The sequence below is a fragment of the Thunnus maccoyii genome, chromosome 3, assembly GCF_910596095.1.
Source record: "Thunnus maccoyii chromosome 3, fThuMac1.1, whole genome shotgun sequence".
Classification (NCBI taxonomy): domain Eukaryota; kingdom Metazoa; phylum Chordata; class Actinopteri; order Scombriformes; family Scombridae; genus Thunnus; species Thunnus maccoyii.
The window spans coordinates 33,905,801-33,928,746 of record NC_056535.1 but is presented as its reverse complement, the minus strand read 5'-3'; the positions used below and the strand labels follow the sequence as shown (position 1 = coordinate 33,928,746).

Sequence of the window (22,946 nt, the reverse complement as noted above, 5' to 3'; positions counted from 1 at the left end):
TAAGTTTTTTTTTTAATTGCATGTGGATAAACTATCAATTGATAATTAATAATTAAAAGCTATCAATAAATCAATTTTAATCTTGAATGAAACTTAGTACACAAGTTCTCCATGAGAATGTGCAGCACACACTGAATCATGTTACCAACAGACCCACCATACAACTTATTAACTGCTGTATCTCTTAAATGTAATTTCCATGGCAACCAAATTCCAGTAAAAGTTGTACAGATGCTGAACAAGTCTGTAGCACCTGAAGGTGGCGCTACAAGATTTAAATATTGCTGCTGGAGCTTGTAGTTAAAGATAAACTTTTCTATCTTTCCAGAAGGTAGTTTACAGACACATTTTTTTTACTGCATGTTTTTAAATTGTTTTTGTTCCCTCCAAACTTTATTAAACAAACCATGAATTACAAAACAACATACAGCTTAGAACCAGGAGACACAGACATGAACAGATCAATAAAAGAGAGCAGCGTAAATTATTAAACAGTAAAAAAAAACAACAAAAAAAAAACGATTTTAAATAAATAAATATGAACTCAGATCTTTCATAAGCCTTGTAAATATAAATATTTTTGGAAGCTTTAAAGGTGTCAAAGTAGCTCTTCAGCTCAGTTTTAAAAACAAGCAGGAGATGAGATTTAGTGAATTTACATTGATGTATGTAAAATTTAGCAAAAAATAAAACAACATCTATTTAAAAAAAACATCTTCCTTTTGATAATCAAAAACAAGAAAGAAAACAAAAGTCATTTAAAAAATACATTTAAATAAAGTTGATGTAAACGGTTTTTAACTGAAACTTTATGCATCATAAAGTCTAACTGTTAACCATTGTGAACTAAAACTATAATCAAGTCTTGTAACAGGAAATACAAAATAGTTAAGAACTACAAGCATATGACTGTGACTACAAGTCCCTGTAGGAGGCTCTCCGCGTGTCGTCATCTAACGTCGCCTGTCGTTCGGTGACGTAGCGTGCGGTCGCCGGGAGAAGTTTGAAAATAAACGTGAAACTTTTTCCCCCCCCCCCCCCCCTAAACATTTAATGTCAGCGTCGTTTCACCGGAACCTTTACTGACAATTTAAGAAGAGTTTCTGAAAGCGACGAGTTAAAGTGAGCAGCAGCGGCGCGCGGAGGACGTTTATCTTCAGGTGAGTCAGTAAGAAACAAGAGAAAACTGCGAGTCAACCTGCTAGCTGAGCGGTTCGTGTCTGACATGAGGCTCCGCTACACGGACCGGTTCACCGTTACAGCCTCGACTCACCGCGATATTAAACACAAACAGGGGAAATGTGTGGTTTTTATAGCGGAGAAGCTGCGTAGATCCGGGCAGGTTAGCTCAGGTTGCTAACTGACCCCCTTGTTACCGCGTTAGCTGCTCACAGAGCGGACTGTGTCCTCTGAGCTGCCCGGACCGGAGGACACCTGTTGGGGCGGGGGGGGGATCGTAGACTGTAACTCAGCCCCACAAAAGGCTGCTTCTCCTGGGATAGAAAGAGAGAAAGACAGATAGATAGAGAGAGAGACAGACAGACAGACAGACAGATAGACTGCAGCCACATGTGTGAAAGCGCAGCATGGAAAAATATATAATTTAAGGAAGTCATCAGACAAGGATTTATGTTTATTAAGAATGATTATTTATTTGTATGAAGGGGAAAAAAGGGACAAAATAAATCAAGTTTGCTGTGAATACTTGAGGAATTGTGATTGATTTGGCTTTTTCAGCTTCACTCTTTATTTTCTTTATGTTATTATGTTGAACGCTGCAGCACTTCCAGGTTCACTGCAAATGAAAAATGCAGTACAAATTCAATTTATTATTATCATTATTATTATTTAGTTTATGTGGATATAGTGTGTTTGACTGTATGTGTGGTGGATCCCAGGAAGAATAGCCGATGCTTGTACTGGTGCTAACTGGGATCCTAATAAAGAACAAAAGCAATGCAATGAAATTATGGAGGATAAAAACACAATAAAGCTTATTTCCATCATGGTCCTGTAAAGGGAAACAGGGTTATTCAAGTCAGGCAAGACTGACTTAAACACAAAAAACCAGAATAATTACACAACAAGCAAAGCAGATGTGTGATTGGCTCTTCATCACTCTCCTCTCCTCCTCTTCTATCTTCCAGGTAAGGATGTCTGTCCCTGAAGAAGTAGTGTCGTCTGCCCTGTCGGCCGCCGTGTCGGCTGCCATGGCCGTTGCCATGGCGGTGGACGCTAAGGCGGAACTGGCCAAGCTGCTAGACGAATGGGAAGAAGCACAGCAGGGCACCACAGAGGAGCTGGTCTCCATCCTCACCAAGTAAACAGAGATTTGTTTTTTTTTTTTGAATAACTGTGATTTTAATGTAAAATGTTTATTGGATGAGACACAGATGGACCTTAATGTGTGTCCTCATGATTGTGTCTGATGTCTGTTTTCTGCAGAATATCTGAGCTGATTGAACGGGAGACAGGAGAGTATCACAAAGCAGATCCTGACCCCTTCGATGATCGTCATCCAGGTTTTCATCAGTTTTCACTTCCATAAACGTTCTGTCTTTTCTTCTTCTTCTTCTTTTTTTAAATAGCTCTGAAAATCCAAAAGCTTTCAGAAGAACAACGTTTGTGTTCCTAATTCAGCAGCTGATGTGATTTTCAGCGTTTCACTGTGTAAATGTTCCAGTCAGGGTTTTGTGAGCTGAACTGAAGCTTGTTGAGTTATTGACACTCGTATAATGTTGCAGGACGGGCGGAGCCAGACTGCATGCTGGGACAGATCCTGAGGATGCTCTTCAGGAACGACGACTTCACTAACGCGGTGAGAGCGGCTGATTCTTTACTGAGTCATGTGATTTATGGAAGCTGTGTTCATGAACATCAAAGTGTGATGGATGAGTTTCTTCAGACTGGATACAGATTTTGAAAATGAAATTATTTTATTATTTTTTCTCTGTTTTTTGTGTTTATGTATGTAAATAACAGACGTTTAAATTGCTACAGCTTTAATTAGTTATTTTTGTGTGTGTATGTTTTGCAGCTGTTGGACACGTATATAATGACCAGCAGAGAGCTGAGCCTCAACACGGCCGCCTGTCGTCTGCTTCAGAACATCATGCCGGGCCTGGAGACCGCCGTCATCTTCCAAGAGAAGGTAGAAAAAGATCATTCTAGCTGCTCTGCATCCGGAGCATCACACCTGCCACTCTTTTCTCTGCTCCGCTGTCTTTATATGCCGGGGATGTTTTACACAGAGCAGCTTGTGTCTCTGGAATTTGCTTATGAATGTATATAAACACCTGTATTTATCAGCAATCAACTTAAAATACATTTTTAAGGATGTATTTAAATGTGCAGTGTGTAGAGTTTAGTGGCATCTAGTGGAACAGACTTGGCAGAAATGGAATATAATGTTCATAAGTGTGTTTTCATTAGTGTATAATCACCTGAAAATAAAGTGAAAATTGTGTTTCGTTACCTTAGAATGAGCCTTTTATATCTCCATCCACAGAGCCTGACACTAAATCCTGCACACTGGTCCTTTAATTTGTTTCTGACTTATTCTACGTTCACCCACAGCGAAACGAGAAAGAGACACCCAGTTCACCTTCCACTCTGTTCCCTCCTGCTCTCTGTGATCACATCTACTGCTTTAATATTCATCATACAGTTCCTATTTACATTTTTTACTGTCTGAACCAGCAGTCACCACCAAGCTGCTGAGATGCAGATAAAATCATTATTTTATGATCTGAACATTTGTCAGACAGAATTAGCAAAAGTACACGTTAATGACAGTAAACTGTACTGTCAGATCAACTATATTAACATTTAAAAAGACAAAGGATAAAAGTTCAGACAAACAGCATCTGTTCCCACTTTTATGAGCTACAGATGTGTGATGTGTGTTTATGCAGATAAAACCAACGTGGATGTTGGAACCATGATGGCTGATGATGAACAATATTACTACAAGAAACAGAAGAATAATTCATCACATTAACAGTGATTTATTAAGCAGCTCTGCAGTTATAGGAAATCAATTTTAACTTCCTAAACCAAAGATATAACCTCCCAGACAAGTAAACGATAACAAAACAATAAGTAAGTGTGTTTTCATGTAGAGGCGGCTGTTGAGCTGCTTCTTTACTGTGATTACCTGTGAGTGAGTCAGCTGTGTTCTCTCTGTGTGTGTGTGTGTGTGTGTGTGTGTGTTCTCTGTGTGTGTGTGCGTGTGTGTGACAGGAAGGTCTGGTGGAGATGTTGTTCACCTGGGCTCGTGAAGCAGAGCGACCGCTGTGCGTCTACGCCACAGGCCTGCTGGCCAGAGCCATGAGCAACCAGGAAGTGGCAGCCAGCTACCGAGAGGAGAACGCTCAGCTGGTGGGTCTCACACACACGTATAGATGAGTATAGTGTAGTTCAGATGAGCGAGAAAGTGTCCAAACCTTTTGACTGTACATACAAGCATCCAGTGATTCAACGTGCAGTCGCACCTTTTTGCTCACGTTTATATTTCAGTTTTTTTCAGCTTCTTCTGGTGTCTAAAAAAATTTAACACCAAATACTCATATTTACTGAACAACTGGACATTGTCACAGAGGATGTTAACGTAGCAACGAAGCATCGGCACGAACACGTCTCCATAACTGCACTATGGAACTGTTAAAATCTGTTCGCATTTAAAAGCCACAAAGAAACAGAAATAAAATATATTTTCTTCTGTTGATATTTCAGTAGAGATGTTCAGAGATGTTGATTTTAAATCAAGTTGATTTAGTGTCTTCAACATTAGTTTCTGCCCCGGCACGGTTTGTTGCATGTCTAGAAAAATGTGAAAATATAAAGACAAAAGAGTAATAATAACGTCCATGTTTTGAAACAGATCATACATTTCTTTAATTATGTACAGAACGAACAATAAATGGTTGCAAAATTAACAAAACACAGCAAGCAGGTGTGTAATACAGTAAAGACAGACATGTGTCTAAATGGAATCTGTTAATGAAAAGTAACAGGAAGTGCAAATACAGGAGGTAATGTACATACTGTATGATATCATATTTTCTGATAATTTGTCCCATATGGAGGAACCAAAAATGCTTCTGGAAGAATGAGTGACTGTTAGCGTATTAAGCTTAATAGCTCTTTGTTTCCTGTGAATATCCAGGTTCCCATCATGATTCAGCGACTCTGTGAGCTGCAGTCTGAAGGACTCAAGAGAGCAGAGAACCTCCAGAATCTACCTCAGGACTCTCAGGTTGAAGGCACCCGAACCTCAAACGCCTCGACGGACCAGCAGGACAGGACGGAGGAAGACATGGAAGAGGAGGAAGGAAGAAGAGAGAGAGACGGAGAGAGTAGCAGGAAGGTGTTAAAGGCCAGTTTCAAACCTGCGTCGCTGCTCGGTTCGGCTCAGAAAAACGGCGGCTGCAGCAGCAGCAGCAGCAGCAGCAGCAGCTCGACCCGACTGATCCCAGACTTTGTTTACCAGGCGAGCCCAGACATCGCCTCCAGGGAGACGGAAGACAGGCAGGGAGGAAGAGGAGGGAAGAGACAGGCGGTGAAGGAGAACGGGAGGAAGGCTAAGCAGAAGCTGAACTTCACCTCCTCCTCCTCCTCCAGGACCGAGGAGGAGGTGGAGAGGAGCGACGTCACCGACCAGCAGGCCAACAGCACCTCCTGGTCCGAGATGAGCTCCATGGTGATCGGCTCCGACTACCGCCTGTTACCGCTGAGCCCGGCCATGGAGCAGAGGCTCATCCTGAAGTATCTGACGCCGCTGGGCGATTACCAGGAGGTGAGACGAACCGTCCGCTACACATCGTATCCATAGATCCACGTCGATGATCTAAGTCTTATAGAGACGCTCTCCTCTCAGGCTGCAGAGGGCTGTCAGGATGATGAATGATGTCTAAATCTTTCTTTTGCTCTGCTGTGCAGTTGCTCGCCGTCTTCATGCAGCTGGACACTCGGGCGTTGTTGATGAACTACATTGACCTCCGGCTGACCAAGGACGTCCAGCTCACCTTTGATGCTCTGCTGGTAAGACTTCTGTCGGCCTAAAAGAGCCAAACAAACAACATGTGAAAGCAACAGACTTTGTTTTATCTGTTGACTACTGGCAGCCCGTCCTGAACAAGTCAGCCATCATTCAATCTGCAGATCAAAAATCAAACTCATAAAAGAGACATCAGCCAATAAGCAGTCAGCTCTCTGGTCAGTCATAGAATCAGACTGTAAGTTGCCACCTGGTTGGTTCATCAGCAGCTTCAGAGCTGTTAAGTATTGAAGTGTTTTTGGTCATTTTTCAGCAAAAAAAAAAAGAAAAAGTATGTTTGAGACATGAACACACAAATGGAGAAAAGCTTTTATGTTTCCAGACTGTTTCTCCATCACTGAACTTCAAAACGCAGGATTTGAACTTCTTATGTCTCCTGTGTTTATTGGTCTGTTTCAAGACGTAGACGAACATCAGACAATAACTAAGTCTAAGCTATAAATGTCAAAGTTATAATCAGTTGTTAACTTCTTCAATTATATATGTGAATACATTTATATATACAGTGTATAGTTATACAGTCCAACATGTACTGACTGCTGGTTGAAGTCAGGCAGGCTTTTATCTCATTCAGACGTCGCGCTCCTCCCCGCAGCAGAAACGTGTCTGTGAGTGAAGGATAATCTGAGCCTGTGTGGGTGGGGCTGTGCTAAATTTACCAACTTTTGCACAACTGAAACACCACAAACAGTGATGAAAACAAACCCTATTGAGATGATGTAGGAACTGATGTAGGAACACAGTCAGGATTCTGTAGTGAGAAGTTAAAATGCAGCCACATCTGTTCTCTTGAAGGTCGAGTCAGTCGTTCTGGAGAAAGATTGTTGATATTTGAACTAAACACCAAAACAAAGACCGGATTCAGTTTGTATCGATACGTTTAATAAAATGAAAGCTGTTCTGTGAGAAAACCATAGTCTGTATAAAAATATGGACGTAGTTACCGTGACGTCACCCTTTTGTTGGTTTCTGAAGAGCGGTTTTGAAGCTCAAAGTGAGCCGCTCCGGCCGTCGCCATCTTGGCAGTGCGTGATGCTGTCTAACTCCCAGCCAATCAAAAATGGGCAAAGAGGCGGGCCGAATGGCTGAAACAAGCCACCTAGCGGCTGGCGGACCTGTCACTCAAAGCAGCCATGTCCTTCATTATGATAACTTTACGGCTTAATAAAATTTAAACAAGTGAGTTATAAAAAAATTCACCCCCCGTCCAGTTGTCATGAAAGAGGAAATTAGTTAAAGAGACCAAAACTGTAAACATGTTTATTTCTGCTGTAAAGTTGGGCATTTTAACATGGGGGTCTATGGGGGTTGACTCGCTTTTGGAGCCTCAAGTGGTCATTCAAGGAACTGCAGTTTTTGGCTTCATTTTTCAACCCCGGAGGTTGCTGCTCGGAGAAAACACTTCCTTTGTGAACTGGCCACAGCCTCTCTCTCTCCAGTTCACCAGTCCTCCCACCATTCAATTAGAATCACTGACTCCACCTTTAATGGATTGAGGACTGAAATTTGTTTTCCATCTCTTCTTCTTCTTCTTCAGTATCTGGCCTCACTTCTCCTCCATAAGAAGTTTGCAGCAGAGTTCATCGCTCACGGAGGAGTCCAGAAACTCCTGGAGATCCCGAGACCTTCTATGGCGGCAACCGGAGTTTCACTCTGCTTGTACTATCTGGCGTACAACCAAGACGCTATGGAGAGAGTACGTTAACATACACAAACACACAACTGGTTTGAGTCATAGACCTTCACACAAAGATGAATTTGCACATTAATTTTTGCTACTAATGTTGACTTTAAAAGGTTAGTTTAGGGTGAGATTGTAGTTTCTGGCTAAAGGTTTGTTAAAAGTAAGGTAAGTTTATTTGTATAGCACATTTCAACAACAAGGCAACTCAAAGTGCTTTACATAGAGCATAAAAGGCATCAAAACAGAATATAAAAGCAACACAAGTAAAAAGACATATAAAAACAATTAAAAAGTGTTACATTTGGAAATAAAAATTAACAGAAACAGATAAAACAAGAGAATAAAAGTTACAGTGCAGAGTAGAGTAGTCCAACAGGAGAAAAAAGATAAAAACCAGAACCAGAAATATTCTGTTTTTTTATTCCATTCTTTCTTCTTCCTTGTCAAAAACCTGGCGCCTACATTACCCACAATGCCAGAGTTGGGTATGTTATGCTATTAGCAGCTAACGTAGCCTCACAGAGGTCTGATAACCTCACTTCTTTCTAACTCCACATCCTCCAGATTTGTTTCATTTTGTAGTCTTCAGCCTCCAACCCCCGCTGACTCAAGTGACATCACTTGAGGCAACATATCAGATTTTGCACAGCTGCAGGAATTTTTTTTTTTTAAACCTCAGCAAATGCACCTGGAAACCTCAAAAATTAATCAATTAAAAGACAAAATAAATCAACTATGATTATGATAATGAGCCATTTTTGCTGTTTATCAAGTAAAAATACAAAAAAAACCATTTACAAATATTATCTATTTGATTTTCTTCAATTCATATCACTAAAATGAAAACTTGTAGATTTACGCAAAATGTCTTTATTATACAGAGATAGTGAAATATTGGGTTTTATAGGCCAATTCTTCTCTCTGCTAATTTTATTTCCAGTAAACTTTGAGTCTGATGTGAAACAACCAGAAGTAGAACAGAGAGGCTGGAATAAGTAACTCAGGCTGTTTGTCTTTCTTTACCTCTCTGTCGTGTGTGTGTGTGTGTGTGTGTGTGTGTGTGTGTGTGTGTGTGTGTGTGTGTGTGTGTGTGTGTGTGTGTGTGTGTGTGTGTGTGTGTGTGTGTGTGTGTGTGTAGGTGTGCACGCTCTCAGACGGCGTGCTGTCCGACATGGTGTCCTACGCTCTGTGGCTGCTGGAGTCGTCCCACGCGTCGGGCGTCTGTCACGCCACCATGTTTTTCTCCATCTCCTTCTCCTTCAGGGCGGTGCTGCAGCTCTTTGACCACCAGGACGGCATGCGCAGGCTGATCAACCTGGTCAGCGCCGAATATCACGCCTTACATGACTTTAATGTTACTTCAAGCAGGAATATGTTGTTGTTAAGAAACCACTGTGTATTAATGAGTCTCCTTCTCTCCCCTGTAGATCAGTACGTTAGAGATTCTTAAAACGGAGAACGAGGTGTCCATAATGAGCGATGACCAGGTCTTCTCCAGCCGACAGACGGCCAAACACACCTGCATGGCCCTGCGCAGGTACTGAGACGGATGAATAGATCGAAGTTTAGTACATCACTGAGGCAAAAACACCAAATATCCAACTCACACTCTTTATTTACATACTTTTGTTTTGTTACTTTTGATCTGTCAGTGTGTAATGTGTTGGTTGTGGCTCGTAGTGATGAACCTACAGTGACTCTGCAGCTCCTCTCGGCTTTACGGAGCTTTATAGTGAGTTTCAGCTCGTTGTTTATCTGTCCAGCTGCAACTTTACTGTTCTGGTTCACTCTCAGCGTCTCATAGCGTCGTTTTCAGAGAAAAAGCTATAAAAAGCCGCTGTACACTACCTGCAGACAGACACAGTTAGCTGTAGACTAGCTGGTGAACATAGAGAGTGAATATTGGACTTAGATTCAGAAACACAACTCCACATGAATGATAATGTTACTGCTGGATGTGGAAATAAACAACTGTTTGCTAAAAAAAGTTCAACATATCAACTTAAAAGCAGATGATGTCGGTGACGCTACTTGTTTACGCTTCCAAGTGGCCAAAATAAAGAGTTAATGCAGGTTGAAATGTAGCATTATAAGTCTTAAATTTAGTTTGAATTGTCAAAAAAAAGTAAAGTTTATGGGATTTCTGACATCTTGAACATTTGAGTTTTCCTCATGTAAACTTACATCTACTTATTAAACTTCTACGTTTGTTTGACTTTGTAGATACTTTGAGGCTCATCTGGCTGTGAAGGCTGAACAGGTCAAACAATCCCTGCAGACGTCAGAGGGAGGACACATTGTTCCCCAGCAGCCCTTTTACAAGGTATTTACTGTTGTTTTTATCATCGTTCTTCTTGCACAGTGTTGTTTGAAACACCTGTTTTCTCTGCTCAGTATGGACGCAGAGTCATTGATGTTAAAGTTACCAATAATGTCTTAAAATTGTACCTAAAATTTAAAATGAAAACCAGAACGACCGCTTTGATCTATATTTGTATGTGTGTTTCCTGTTTCCAGGCGTATACGTACACCAGAGATCAGGTGGTCGAGATGATGGAGTTTCTCATCGAGTGTGGACCTCAGCTGCACTGGGAACCAGTGGAGGTTTTCTGCAAGTTGTCCTGTGTTCATTTAATGCTGCAGCTCATATCTACGGCCTGTGACTGGAGGACCTACTACGGCAGGTAAAGTGATGAATGCAGACGTGTTTCTACGCTCACTTCATGAAAATATTACAGCATTCACTTTGTTTTCTTCCTCTGTGTGAGGATGTATTGACTCATTTACAGCATTGATAAGTAATATTTGTCTGTCTGTCCAGGAGTGACACGGTGCGTTACGCTCTGGACATCCTGGCCATCCTGACGGTGGTTCCTAAAGTCCAGTTGGTGCTGGCGGACACTGTGGAAGTTCTCGATGAAACCAGGTCGGCTGTTTCCACTGTGGGTGAGTAGAACTCCTCGGTTTTCACTTAACTCAATTCTGCGTCAGTGAAAAGTTTTGGATGTGCATCACTGTGTCTCGTGTCTCTGCGGCAGGTATGAGCATCATCCTCGGTGTTGCAGAGGGCGAAGTGTTTGTCAATGACGCTGAGATCCAGAAGTCTGCACTACAAGTAAGAAGCTGCCTTTAGTTAACGACAGGATGGTCCAACACTGGTCCAGATTGAAATATATTAACAACTATTGGATGGAGTTTGCCCATAGACTGTATAAAATATGGACGTAGTCACCGTGACATCACCCGTTGGTTTGCGAACTGCTGTTTTGAAGCCTCGAGTGTAGCGATTTGACCGTCGCCATGTTTGATTTTTCGGAGCCAGAAGTGACCGTATTTGGACAAGAGGGTGGAGCTGACCATAGCGCTAGCTGCTAGCTTGGTGCATTTACAATCTATGGTCAACAGTAATAATGCTAATGCTAATTTTCGCTAGCAAAAAACAGGCTTAGAACCGTTAAAACAAAACGTACTCACGTCTCATCAACTTTTGGATGGATAATCATGAAATAGGGTGCAGACATTCATGTTTCTCTCTTTAATGAATTAACTGTAATAACTTTGGTGATTCATCAAACGCCATCATCAGATCAAACTTTAAATGTGTCCAAATATCTGCAAAACTAATGACATTCATTATGTTGTATTATGAACTGTGAGATTATCTGTGATGCATTAATACAAGTGAAAAAGATTCTTTATTTTCTATGTTGTAAACAGCGTCCACAAGAACACTTGATGGTTTCACTTGAATCTAATAATAATCTCAATATTCCCATTAATTCAAATAAAACTAGAGAGACTTAACGCTGATCTTCTCCTCTGTCCCTCCCCAGGTGATAATAAACTGTGTGTGTGCTCCAGACCAGAGCCTGAACACTGTGGGTGCTTTCGCCGTGGCCCCCCTCAGGCCGTCACTCCACCCCCAGCAGCCCCCCGCCCCCCACAACAGGGTGCTGGCCCACATGTGGCAGGTGGTGCAGAACAACAACGGAATAAAGGTACGAATGAAACGACAAATAAAATACCATTCAGAGTCTTATTTTCTTCCTCAATGAAATATTAAAAACAGGAGAAAGTTCCTCAGTGCTGCGTGTGTCATGGATCATATATTTCGTCTCCCACCAGGTGCTCCTGTCGCTGCTGTCAGTGAAGATGCCCATCACAGACGCAGACCTGATCCGTGCGCTGACCTGCAAAGCTCTGGTCGGACTCTCTCGCAGCACAGCGATCAGACAAATCATCAGCAAGCTGCCGCTCTTCACCAGCGGACACATTCAACAGGTGAGCACAGAAGACACGACTTTCAACAAACTGTCAAAGATTCTCTGACAAAGTAAAAGGCAAAATTCAGAATAAAAAAGAGAAAGAAAATATAATAAGATCCTTTATTAGTCCCTCAGTGGAGACATTTACAGTGTTACAGCAGCAAACAGGAAGGAACAATAACAAGAAGCATCAATAAGAAAGCGAGATATGAGAAATAAGCAGTAAAGAAAGAAAAATATAATTAGTTGACAGACTGAACGGTTGAATTCACATTATTGCACATAGAACATTTTGATATTCATACAGTTTAGTGTATATTGATATTGAGTGAATCATCAGTTTGGGTGTTTTCAGCCGGCTGGGACCAGTGTGGATTATAAAGTATAAAGTAATCTGACTCATGAACTGATCATCTATCACTGTGTTTATTTGGCATTTTGAGGTTTTGCAGATTAAAGATGTTCTGTATGTTTTATAATCTTAAATCAGAGGATTATGCAGCCGTGTTCATAAGTTGAAACCATTTAAACCACATCGATGGTTAAAATAATCTTGTTCTCTGTCTTCCTCTCCAGCTGATGAAGGAGCCGGTGCTGCAGGACAAACGGAGCGAGCACGTCCGTTTCTGCCGATACGCCGCGGAGCTGACCGAGCGAGTGTCCGGCAAGCCTCTCCTCATGGGTACCGACGTGTCATTGGCTCGCCTGCAGAGGGCCAACGTGGTCGCCCAATCACGGATCACCTTCTCTGAGAAGGAACTCCTCATGCTGATCAGAAACCACCTGGTGGCCAAAGGGCTCCACGACACGGCCAACACGCTCATCAAAGAGGCCAATTTAGCCATCCCCTGTCAGAACTCTTCATCCTGCGTCACCCCTGCCTCCTCCTCCTCACTGATTCCCAGGACTTGCCGGTTAGCCGGCGGGATCGCGGCTCGTATCGCCGGCCATCTGGGATCCTCTCCGGTGTCCTCGGTTTCCGCAGCGGCCTCCCCTTCTTCTTCACGTTCCCCGGTCCTTCCTCACCCTTCGTGCTCCTCTTCGTCAGCCCTCTCCACTCCTCACCCGGTGCCTCACGGTCAGGGCTCCCCTCTGGTCGGCCGCATTTTGTTCACGCGGGAACGTCCGATGGCCAGTTGCAGCACGGGAAAGAAACTGCGAGCACTGAAGCAGAAGTCTGATCATGGAGCTTTTATACAGGTCAGTGATGCGTTTAGTTTCCTTTGTTTGATTGTTTTTAATCTCACTGAAGCTTTTTACCAGCTGATTGTAGTTTTGAAGATACATTTATGTTCACTATTAATCACACCTGTTTCACTTTTACAGATTGTAATTTATAACATCATAATATGAGGGAACCCAGTGACAAATCTTCACCCTTTCAGTCAGTTTTAGTTTCACCAGTTATAGGCTGTTCGCTACCCAGCAGCAAACCCAGTAACTCCACTTTACTCCTGTGGTTCCCCCTTCATATATAAATATAATTCCTGTACTTTATTATAAATACTAAACAATATAATTCAAATAAGTCATTACTTGTTTTGTATTAAACTTTAACAGTATTTTTACATTTCATCACTTTGTTTCGGCAGCAGTATTGATCTCAGCCCTCTGATGTTAAACATCATCCAATCCAACAGTTATATTTTGTTATGAACTGTGATATTTCTGCAAAGTGCTCACTTTGCTTTAAGTCGTCGTTTATTTATGATTTGTAAAGCAATTTAGATTTGATATCTACACATCAAGAAATATTTACTGCATTTCAGTTTCCCCTTTTTTATGGTTCCCTGTTATATTTAGTACAATGTTTTATTTTGTTTGCAGCGAAATAAGTACGTTAGTGCTCTGGCTCTCTGGTTCTCAACAACCAGGATGCATCAAAGTAAAGGTCTATGTCTCTCTCTCTCTCTCTCTCTCTCTCTCTCTCTCTCTCTCTCTCTCTCTCTCTCTCTCTCTCTCTCTCTCTCTCTCTCTCTCTCTATGTCTCTCTCTCTATGTCTCTCTCTCTATGTCTCTCTATGTCTCTCTCTCTATGTCTCTCTCTCTCTCTCTCTGTCTCTGTCTCTGTCTCTCTCTCTCTCTATGTCTCTCTCTCTCTCTCTCTCTCTCTCTATGTCTCTCTCTCTATGTCTCTCTCTCTCTCTCTCTGTCTCTGTCTCTGTCTCTCTCTCTCTCTATGTCTCTCTCTCTCTCTCTCTCTATGTCTCTCTCTCTATGTCTCTCTGTCTCTCTCTCTCTCTCTCTCTCTCTCTCTCTCTCAATTGAATTCAATTGGCTTTATTGGCTGCATACAATACAACATTGCTAAAGCATATTTATACAAACTACACAATCATAGCAGACAAATAAATAAATAAACTATATATATGTATATAAAAAACAATACAAGAGAGCATGGAGAACAATAGGGGCTATGGAATGTAGGTAAGAGTAACATAAGATATAAACTTACAACAAATGAATTATTGATGAATTAACATGAATTATTAGCCCTCTCTCTCTCTCTCTCTCTCTCTCTCTCTCTCTCTCTCTCTCTCTCTCTCTCTCTCTCTCTCTCTCTCTCTCGTTAGTTTCATGACACGTTTCTTTGCTGTCAGCCACAAACAAACTGGACTGGCCGACAGAGAATAAACGACCTCAGTCTGTCACTGATATTGATCGTTATGTACTATGACAGATTAGTTGTGACTTTGCCCAAATTTCACTTTAATTTTACATGATGTCTAAATAAACATGATTATCAGTTTCTCTCCTGCTTCCTCTCTCACATGTGCTGTTAGTGGTTGTGATGCTTTCCTGAATACAGATGTGTTACCTTCATTTAGACTCCCCACCCCCTCCCCACCCTCGATACAGTCGTCATCATCGTTATTTGAAACTGGGGCTCAACTGTTGATTCATTTCCTCTCTTCATCAGACTCCAGCCATGAAGAAGCAGCTGGAGCGCCACCTGCCTTCCCCCCCGACCCTAGACAGCATCATCACCGAGTACCTGAGGGAACAACACGCCCGCTGCCCCAACCCCGTCACCACCTGCCCCCCCTTCTCGCTCTTCACCCCCCACCGCTGCCCCGAGCCCAAGCAGAGGAGACAGGCGTCACCCAACTTCACCGCCCGACTGGGGAGCAGGGTGCTGTACCCGAAATATGAAGGTGTGGACAGAGGGTGTCTGGATAGACATCTGATATTTAGCAGGTAATGAACACACTCCACCTCAGCAAACCACCAAATACAACACAGACTTCTGTAAAACCTGAACTAGACGTCGTCCCGTTTATCATTTGTCTCCCCCCGCCTTTATTCTCCAGGTTTCGACCGATGTCCGTCTTCCACGAGGGCGACGGAGACGAGAGCGGTTTCACCTGTTGTGCCTTCTCAGCCCGCGAGCGTTTCCTGATGTTGGGAACCTGCTCGGGTCACCTCAAACTCTACAACGTCTTCTCTGGAGAGGAGACGGCCAACTACCCCTGCCACACATCGGCCATCACGCACCTCGAACCCTCCAGAGTACGTCTGGGAGAGAATCTGAGTGATTGATAATGTTTTTACTCTTTTCTCTTTTATGTAAAGGTTTTATATATCACATTAAATCTGTGTGTTTCTCAGGATGGGAAACTGCTGCTGACCTCAGCGTCTTGGAGCGTCCCCTTGTCTGCTCTCTGGTCTATGGACGGTGTCTTTGGCATGAAGTAAAACTCTCACACACACTTTAACATGCTTTCCCTCTTTTGGTTTAATGAGTCATTAATGATCAGTGTTTGTTCTTCTTCTGTCTCAGGAACTCATTTGTAGACGACCACTATGTTGAGTTCAGTAAACTCTCTCAGGACAGAGTCATCGGCACCAAGGACCAAGTCGCCCATGTAGGTTATTCATGTCACAGCTAAACGCCACTTTTTCCTTTTTACTCCAGTTTATTGTTCTCTTGCATCACATCATTCATTCCTATTTGCAAGTGGGCAAAACTTCTTCTTCCAACTGTTCTGCTCGGTCTTGTCTCTCCTTCATTTTTAAATATTTCACATTCAGGCAGATCAGAAAACCTGAAAAACAAAAACTGTACATTCCTGTCTATATTTTCCTTTTGTTTTCTATCATTTCTCCTTCTCTGCTGCAGATCTACGACATCCAGACGGGTCAGAAGACCCTGACCCTGAACGACCCCGGTCTGGCCAACAACTACAAGAGGAACTGCGCCACCTTCAACCCCACAGACGACCTGGTGATGAACGACGGCGTGCTGTGGGACGTGCGGGCGTCGCGCGCGATTCATAAGTTCGACAAGTTCAACATGAACATCAGCGGCGTTTTCCATCCCAACGGGCTGGAGGTCATCATCAACACTGAGATCGTATCCTCTGACCGCTGCTTTTTAAAAAAAAAAATTATCCAAAGTGACATAAATACAGAAGCTCAGTAACTATTTAGTTTTTGTAGCCATGTCGACCTTTTCAAACACGGCGACCTGTAAAGCTAAAGGGCAGAAACTCCGTACAACTAAAACAGAGTGACAGAAAGACAAAATAACTCCTGGTATGTACTGTAAGAGGAAAATAAGAGATATCTGCAGTTTTCATCCTTGACAGCAGCGTCAGTGGGACCTGAGGACCTTCCACCTCCTGCACACCGTCCCCGCGCTGGACCAGTGCAGACTGGTCTTCAACAGCAACGCCACCATCATGTACGGAGGTACGGGCTGTTTGTCTCTGATACTCATACATCATGTTGTATAGTATAGTATATTACTGCCATTGTTGCACATTATGATCCTCTGTTCTGTCCCCACACACACACACACACATTCTAGCAATGTTGCAAGCCGATGATGAGGATGATGCGATGGACCAGCAGATGAAGAGTCCCTTCGGTTCATCCTTCAGGACCTTCGACGCCACCGACTACAAGCCCATATGTAGGCTGCACTTCCTGTTTACTGCAGACTTAAAGCTCGTTTATCATTTAGTACATTTATGTTTTACTGACTGAACTTTGATTTTTATTTATTGTGTCGGATTTCTATGTTTCTGTCTTTACTCCCAGAGGTAGTGTTTCTGGTTTGGTATTTTTATGTGATTTGTTTATGAGAGTAATTTAAAGATAAAATACAACCATCCTTTTCCTTTCTAACTACAAGCCTCAGCTGTTTTTATGTTCCAGTTATTTGTCTTCAGTTTATAACGCAGAGATCGGTTTTGTTTTTCCAGCTACCGTGGACGTAAAGAGGAACATCTTCGACTTGTGCACTGACACCAAAGACTGCTACCTGGCTGTCATCGAGGTACGTCGCTTGACCTTTAACCTCCTTGTCACCAGTGTTTGCTTGTAAGTGGTCGGAAAGGTTCGCGCCTTCTGGTGCCGTCATGGAAGTCAAACGGAGCAACATGAATACAGATTATAACAACAACACCAGCTTGTTACGATTTAATCAGTACAAGTGAACAAAACTATTTTTAGCTCCAGTCTCAACTTTAAATTCTTGTATTCTACATTTTAATAGATTATTAACCAAGAGGACTTCCACCTTTATTGGATATGTTTGAACTAGTTTTAACTTCATATCCATGTAGCATTAAAGGTCCTCCTACCCTTCCTCCTCTCCTCCTCCTCCTCATTCACCCAACAGTAGCGTAGTTTCCACCGGCACCCTGCTGGTCAACAATACCGGTAGCAGCCATCTGTAACCCAGGCCTCGACCAATCCAGTATGAAAATCTGATTTATGATCCACATATTAGATTTGGCGCCGGTTTTACATCGGATGCCCTTCCTAACGTGTCCGTCCCCATTAATCCAGGCTCGGGGCCATTAAGAATGTACTGGTTTGTGCATCACCAGTAGCTGGATTACCTTGAAACTGTGTTGATTTTATTAAATTCCTTCAACTATTATCTGAGTCTGGATGTAAACTGCACCTTGACTGGTGGGCGGAGGCAGACGACCATGAGGAGATATTTCTAGTATTATTATATATATTTCTATTTCTAGGAAAATAATGTGTAATAAACCTTTAAAGACGTCTGACAGGAAGCACGTTTGAAACCATTTTCATGTTTTTTTTGTCATGTTTACTGTGTAGAACCAGGACACGGTGAGCCTGGACACGGTGTGTCGTCTGTACGAGGTTGGACGACAGAAACTAGCAGAAGAAGGAGACGATGACGATCAGGTGAGACACACAGACCTGAAGATGATGTTGATGACATCTACACAGTTATGTTTTTGGTCTTTTTGTTTGTTTGTTTGTTAGATTGTGGCTTAATTGTGGGCAGCATATTAAACACTGTATACTTATATACATTATGTCAAGATGCTTATAGGTCCAACACTTCCTCAAAACAGCTTCACTAACAGTCAAAACAGTAAAAATAATCATCTCACTGTAAATAACAATCATGCAGCTGATCAAGATGATGTCGACTCAGCAGAGTTTCAGACTGAGATGATTTTGTTTTTAATGTATATGATTCTCTTCCAGGACGATGAAGACCAGGATGATGATGATTCCTCCGATTCGGATGACGATGATGATGATGATGATGATATAGACACAGACCCGCTGATAGAGGAACTGGCCAATAACGACGACGGGGAAAACGGAGAGAGAGCCCGCTCGCCCACTGATGAAGAGGTACTCATCTTCACAAACCACAGCTGCAGGTTTTCTTTATTGTTGTGTTGTGTTTGTGGTGCGCAGGACGTTTCAGCACTGTTTAAACATCTCCGACCACAATACTGCAAGAAATCATTCAGAATGATATTTGATCTTTGATTGAGATCAGTCGTTGGTTGTGTGACGTCATCTCGGGGTTCACCTGTCTGCGCTACACGTGGCTTTGTTTTGTTTTGTTTGTTTATTTAACAGGGACGGTGCACGTTAATAAAAACATTGCTGTAAATGCGTCAGAGTTTCATCTGTAGTTCCTGGACAGATGTTACAGAGTCACTCAAAGTTACTGAGGTCATTTATAAGCATGCGGAACATATATAATATTAATAAAAAACATCCTTAAAACATGCAACACACAGACTCATGATACAAGATATACAAGACAATAAATACATGAAGATATTAATGTTCATAGAAAAGGAGATTGAATAAAACCACACTGAGCACAATAAGACAATAAGACATCCACGCATGTACATGAAGGCAGACTGGCGGTAGTGAGATAGCAACAGGTGACAGCAGAGAGCAAGGTGCCACTAAGTCTGATTACTGCTGACAGAGCTGAGTACTAATTAACCAGTAGCTCGTTACCCTACTGGGAGCAACTGGTGCTGCGTCACTCTCTGCTCTCTCCTCCACTCACCTGTTTTGGTTTGCTTTAGTTCTGTTGCTGCAGTTTTCATATGTTCTACTTTCTTGCACCTTAAAACACTCAAACACACATCTTACACCCAAACCAAACACCACTGACACTACTCATATCCACACCTTGTTCTTTAATTATACTTCCTCCTTTAGTTTGGCTTAATTTGGGTCATTTTGGTTCAGTAAAGTTTATTTTATTAAACCAGCCAGGTCGTGACCACTGAAATTCACTTGTCTAATTTTACACTATTAGTGTATATATACTATATAGTGTATATCTGATACACTATATAGTATATATCTGATATATAGCAAGTGTACATGCTGTCTTAATGTTGACATTGTATTATTTTGACAGTTAGGTTACAAAATATGAATTTCATTTCCTGTTTTATTCCAGTAGAAAGTAACTGATGTCAGTCACACTGACTTTGGAGACTTTACCTCCGTTTTCAAGTTAAAAAACTCACAAATGTTCAGTTCAGTGTTGATGAAGGTCGAGGATGAGAGGATGAGATATCTGATCTAGAAAAGTTCTTCAGGTTTAGTTTCAGCGTAAAAGAAAAGTTATTGTGAACAAACCAAAACGTGAATCAGATCTTGTGGTTGTAGCTTCAGTCGGTTTGTTCTGTCTCACTGATGATGATGATGATGATGATGATGATGATGATGATGATGATGATGCTCCAGTCTCCTTCATGCCTGAATTAATGTGGATAAAAAGGCGACTGAAAAAAAACAACACTATCTATGCAGTAACGTGTCCAGATGTGTGTTGTAACGTCTCACTGGTTTGTGTTTTGTCCTCCAGATCGCAGATCTTCTCGGCAGCAACAGCGACGACGGCAACGACGACGAGGACGACAACGACGACGACTCTGACAACTCTGACTACACGTTAGGAACTGACGACGGATCCGACGTCTTAGATTGTGAGTAACGCTGTCGGTCGATCAGCCTGAACACACGACGCATGAAGTGTTTCTATTCAACAGATTTTATGCACATTTTCAATTTGAAAAAGCTGGAAGTAGAAAAAACAAAGTTGAAATATTGTGTGTGTCTGCAGACTTCCCCGAACAATCAGACGACGACGACACTCAGTTCATCCGTTCCCTGCGGGACCGATGGTTCTCCTGACCGGAGAAAACGTTCTGCTCTGCTGCCGCTGACAATGTGAAACCTCAACAAGGACCTTTTCTTTTCTTTCCCCTTTTTAAATTATCATTTCTAATTTAATCAGGCAAGTTGACTGTGAACACGCTGATGTTCTCTCTCTATATATATATTCTAAACTTTAAGAGAGACGACAGTGATGATAAATAAATATTTCCACAAAGAGCGCGAGGCTCCGATGAAAACAGAGCGTTCCTCCTGACCTGTCTCTCTGCTTCCTGTCTCCACAGAAGCGAGTATCTGTGCAAGTTTTGAATAAAACATATTTATGATGTTTTACCTGCGTAATGTCGCTGTGCTGGGAATAAGATGTTGTGTTGCTTCACTGTTGAACTCACAGTTTTTTAATATTCATCGAGACTCAAAGCCACTAAGGAAACAAATGCAGTTTCTAGTGTTTATCAGGTGTTTCTTTACAGGAATCATTCAGGGTCGATATAAAACTCATAATGTTTAGAGCCATAACTTGACATTTAATGTTAAATTGTACTTGAGAGTTGTATCCTCAGGCCGCGCTGTACTTCTGTAGAGATTCATTCAGCAGTCAACAGTCTTCCATACATGTTTTATTGTTTAATGTTTGTTCATAGCTAAAAGCCAAATATTCACATTAACACAGAGACTCATTCTACAACTATAAAAGCTTCTTGATCCTCATATCAAATATTAATTAACATTCAGAGAAAATAAAGAATGTTTTGTGCCGATTTAAAGAAGTTAAATGCAAAATATGTGTGAGAGAGGTTATCTAGAATCAAAGAAATATTAGAAATACCTCAATATCGTCATGTACAGAATAAAAAAAACACACCTCTGTGTTGTAAATAATCCAAATGCTGACCTTTAATAGAGATAAACACCTGTGTCTGCAGGCTGAGAGCACTAAACTAAAGCAGGTTTCTGCTACTAGTGAACGGATCACATTTCCATGAACATTTTGTATATTTTACCCACAAAATTCAACTTTTTTTTTTGTTTGTTTTTCTGAGAAAGCTAGATGTGGCAGTGTTTTCAGTTGTGGTTGTAATTTTGAGATGATGATGATGATGATGTTTAATTTATTTTTGCTTGTTTTTGATTTAATTTATTTTTAGTTTAGAGGGTTTAACAGCTTTTTGCATGTCGGGACAAACGGAAGGAAGGAAGGTTGTAGTTTTTGATGACTGGTTTCAGCTCCTGTATCTTTAAACTGGCAGCACTGGGCAGATGCTGCTCCCAACTGGTCTTTTTTCCTGCCAGTTACAACTGTGTGTTGACTGAACACAGAGACAAAAAAACCCTCTGCAATCAGTGTTAAAGTCAGTGTTACACATGAGTCATGACTGTTTGTAGCAGCTGGTAATGTTGGCTAACGAGAAAATCCCAGTAAATGTGATAAAAAATTGTAACTTTCAACTTTTAGTGATTTTTTTTTCACTAATGTCTTAAATCTTGTAATAACTCATAATGATGTCAATATGAAAACTACATGTTTTAAATGATTATTTAACATCAGTCGCAGATGATCAGACGTTCATGTCGATGAATATTTTGTTTCTTTCATTATCAGCTGCTGCAACGTTTCATGAAACACAAGGTGGGAATATGAATCATATTTTTTGTATCAGTACAGTTTGTCTATTTTACAGCAGCTGTTAACGAACAGTCAGACTTTGACATTATTACCTTTTGATTTGATTGTTGGATTATTTTTCCAGCAGTTTAAACAAACTTCAAAAAGATAAAACAGCAGGTTTCATCATTACGGGTAAAACAGTATTCAGCAGGTTTGCAGTGCATGTTGTTGCAGAAATATGAGTATTTTTGAAACTTTAACGCCAATGTTACGCTGATTTTAATCATTGTGAAAGCTGATTTCACAAAGCTGTGAGGAGCTTTTCTTTCTTTTCTTTTTAAATTATTGCTCTGGTTGTGAACCAATCAGCATCGCTGCTGTTGGATGAAAAAAGTCAGGGGTTTAAAATATACAACTTTTATTTTAAAATGATCCCAGAGGTTTGGTTGTGATATGTTGCTCTCCCCCCCCTGCAGAAATACAACATGTATTTGATGCCACAGCAGCTTTTCAGATTCATAGAATCTACAGTTTTACATAGATTGTGTTGTCTATTAATCTGTGTACATTGTTGTAAATAGTTAATGAGACTGTCGGTCGATGCTTCAGTCAATAAGTTCTACTTTAATAATAAAAGCCACTTTTCTCTCTTCTTTATAACTCTTGCATTGTCTCATAACACTGATGCTGCAGCGACTTCAGGAGCAAAGTGTTTCACATTAAGATAAAGATACTGTTTGTATAATTCACCATCACATGAATTTGGGTAAATTTCTGAAATCTTTTATTAGTCACAGTTGCAGGTCATAAATCACAGTTTAAGAAAATATATTTAAATTCTACAAAATCACAATTCTCAGCGAATGCAAATGTTCAACTACAAATCATGATAAA

The 22,946-nt window shown here is 41.3% G+C and overlaps 1 protein-coding gene across 1 annotated transcript; it reads left to right on the top strand.

The window, feature by feature from the left end:
* Positions 1 to 970: 970 nt before the first annotated feature.
* On the top strand, positions 971 to 22,712 carry LOC121894138 (DDB1- and CUL4-associated factor 1-like). The gene is made up of 30 exons (XM_042406515.1): positions 971 to 1,160; positions 2,148 to 2,320; positions 2,446 to 2,522; positions 2,745 to 2,818; positions 3,038 to 3,151; positions 4,243 to 4,380; positions 5,168 to 5,797; positions 5,941 to 6,042; positions 7,596 to 7,754; positions 8,881 to 9,060; positions 9,170 to 9,279; positions 9,966 to 10,065; positions 10,260 to 10,426; positions 10,564 to 10,688; positions 10,781 to 10,857; positions 11,576 to 11,740; positions 11,868 to 12,023; positions 12,584 to 13,207; positions 14,928 to 15,205; positions 15,319 to 15,517; positions 15,617 to 15,699; positions 15,789 to 15,873; positions 16,128 to 16,361; positions 16,606 to 16,699; positions 16,818 to 16,922; positions 17,215 to 17,288; positions 18,086 to 18,175; positions 18,485 to 18,637; positions 20,133 to 20,253; positions 20,391 to 22,712. The coding sequence occupies exons 2-30, from the start codon at positions 2,154 to 2,156 to the stop codon at positions 20,459 to 20,461; spliced, it is 4,752 nt and encodes a 1,583-aa protein (XP_042262449.1). The 5' UTR covers positions 971 to 1,160; positions 2,148 to 2,153; the 3' UTR covers positions 20,462 to 22,712.
* The last annotated feature ends 234 nt before the right edge of the window (positions 22,713 to 22,946 follow it).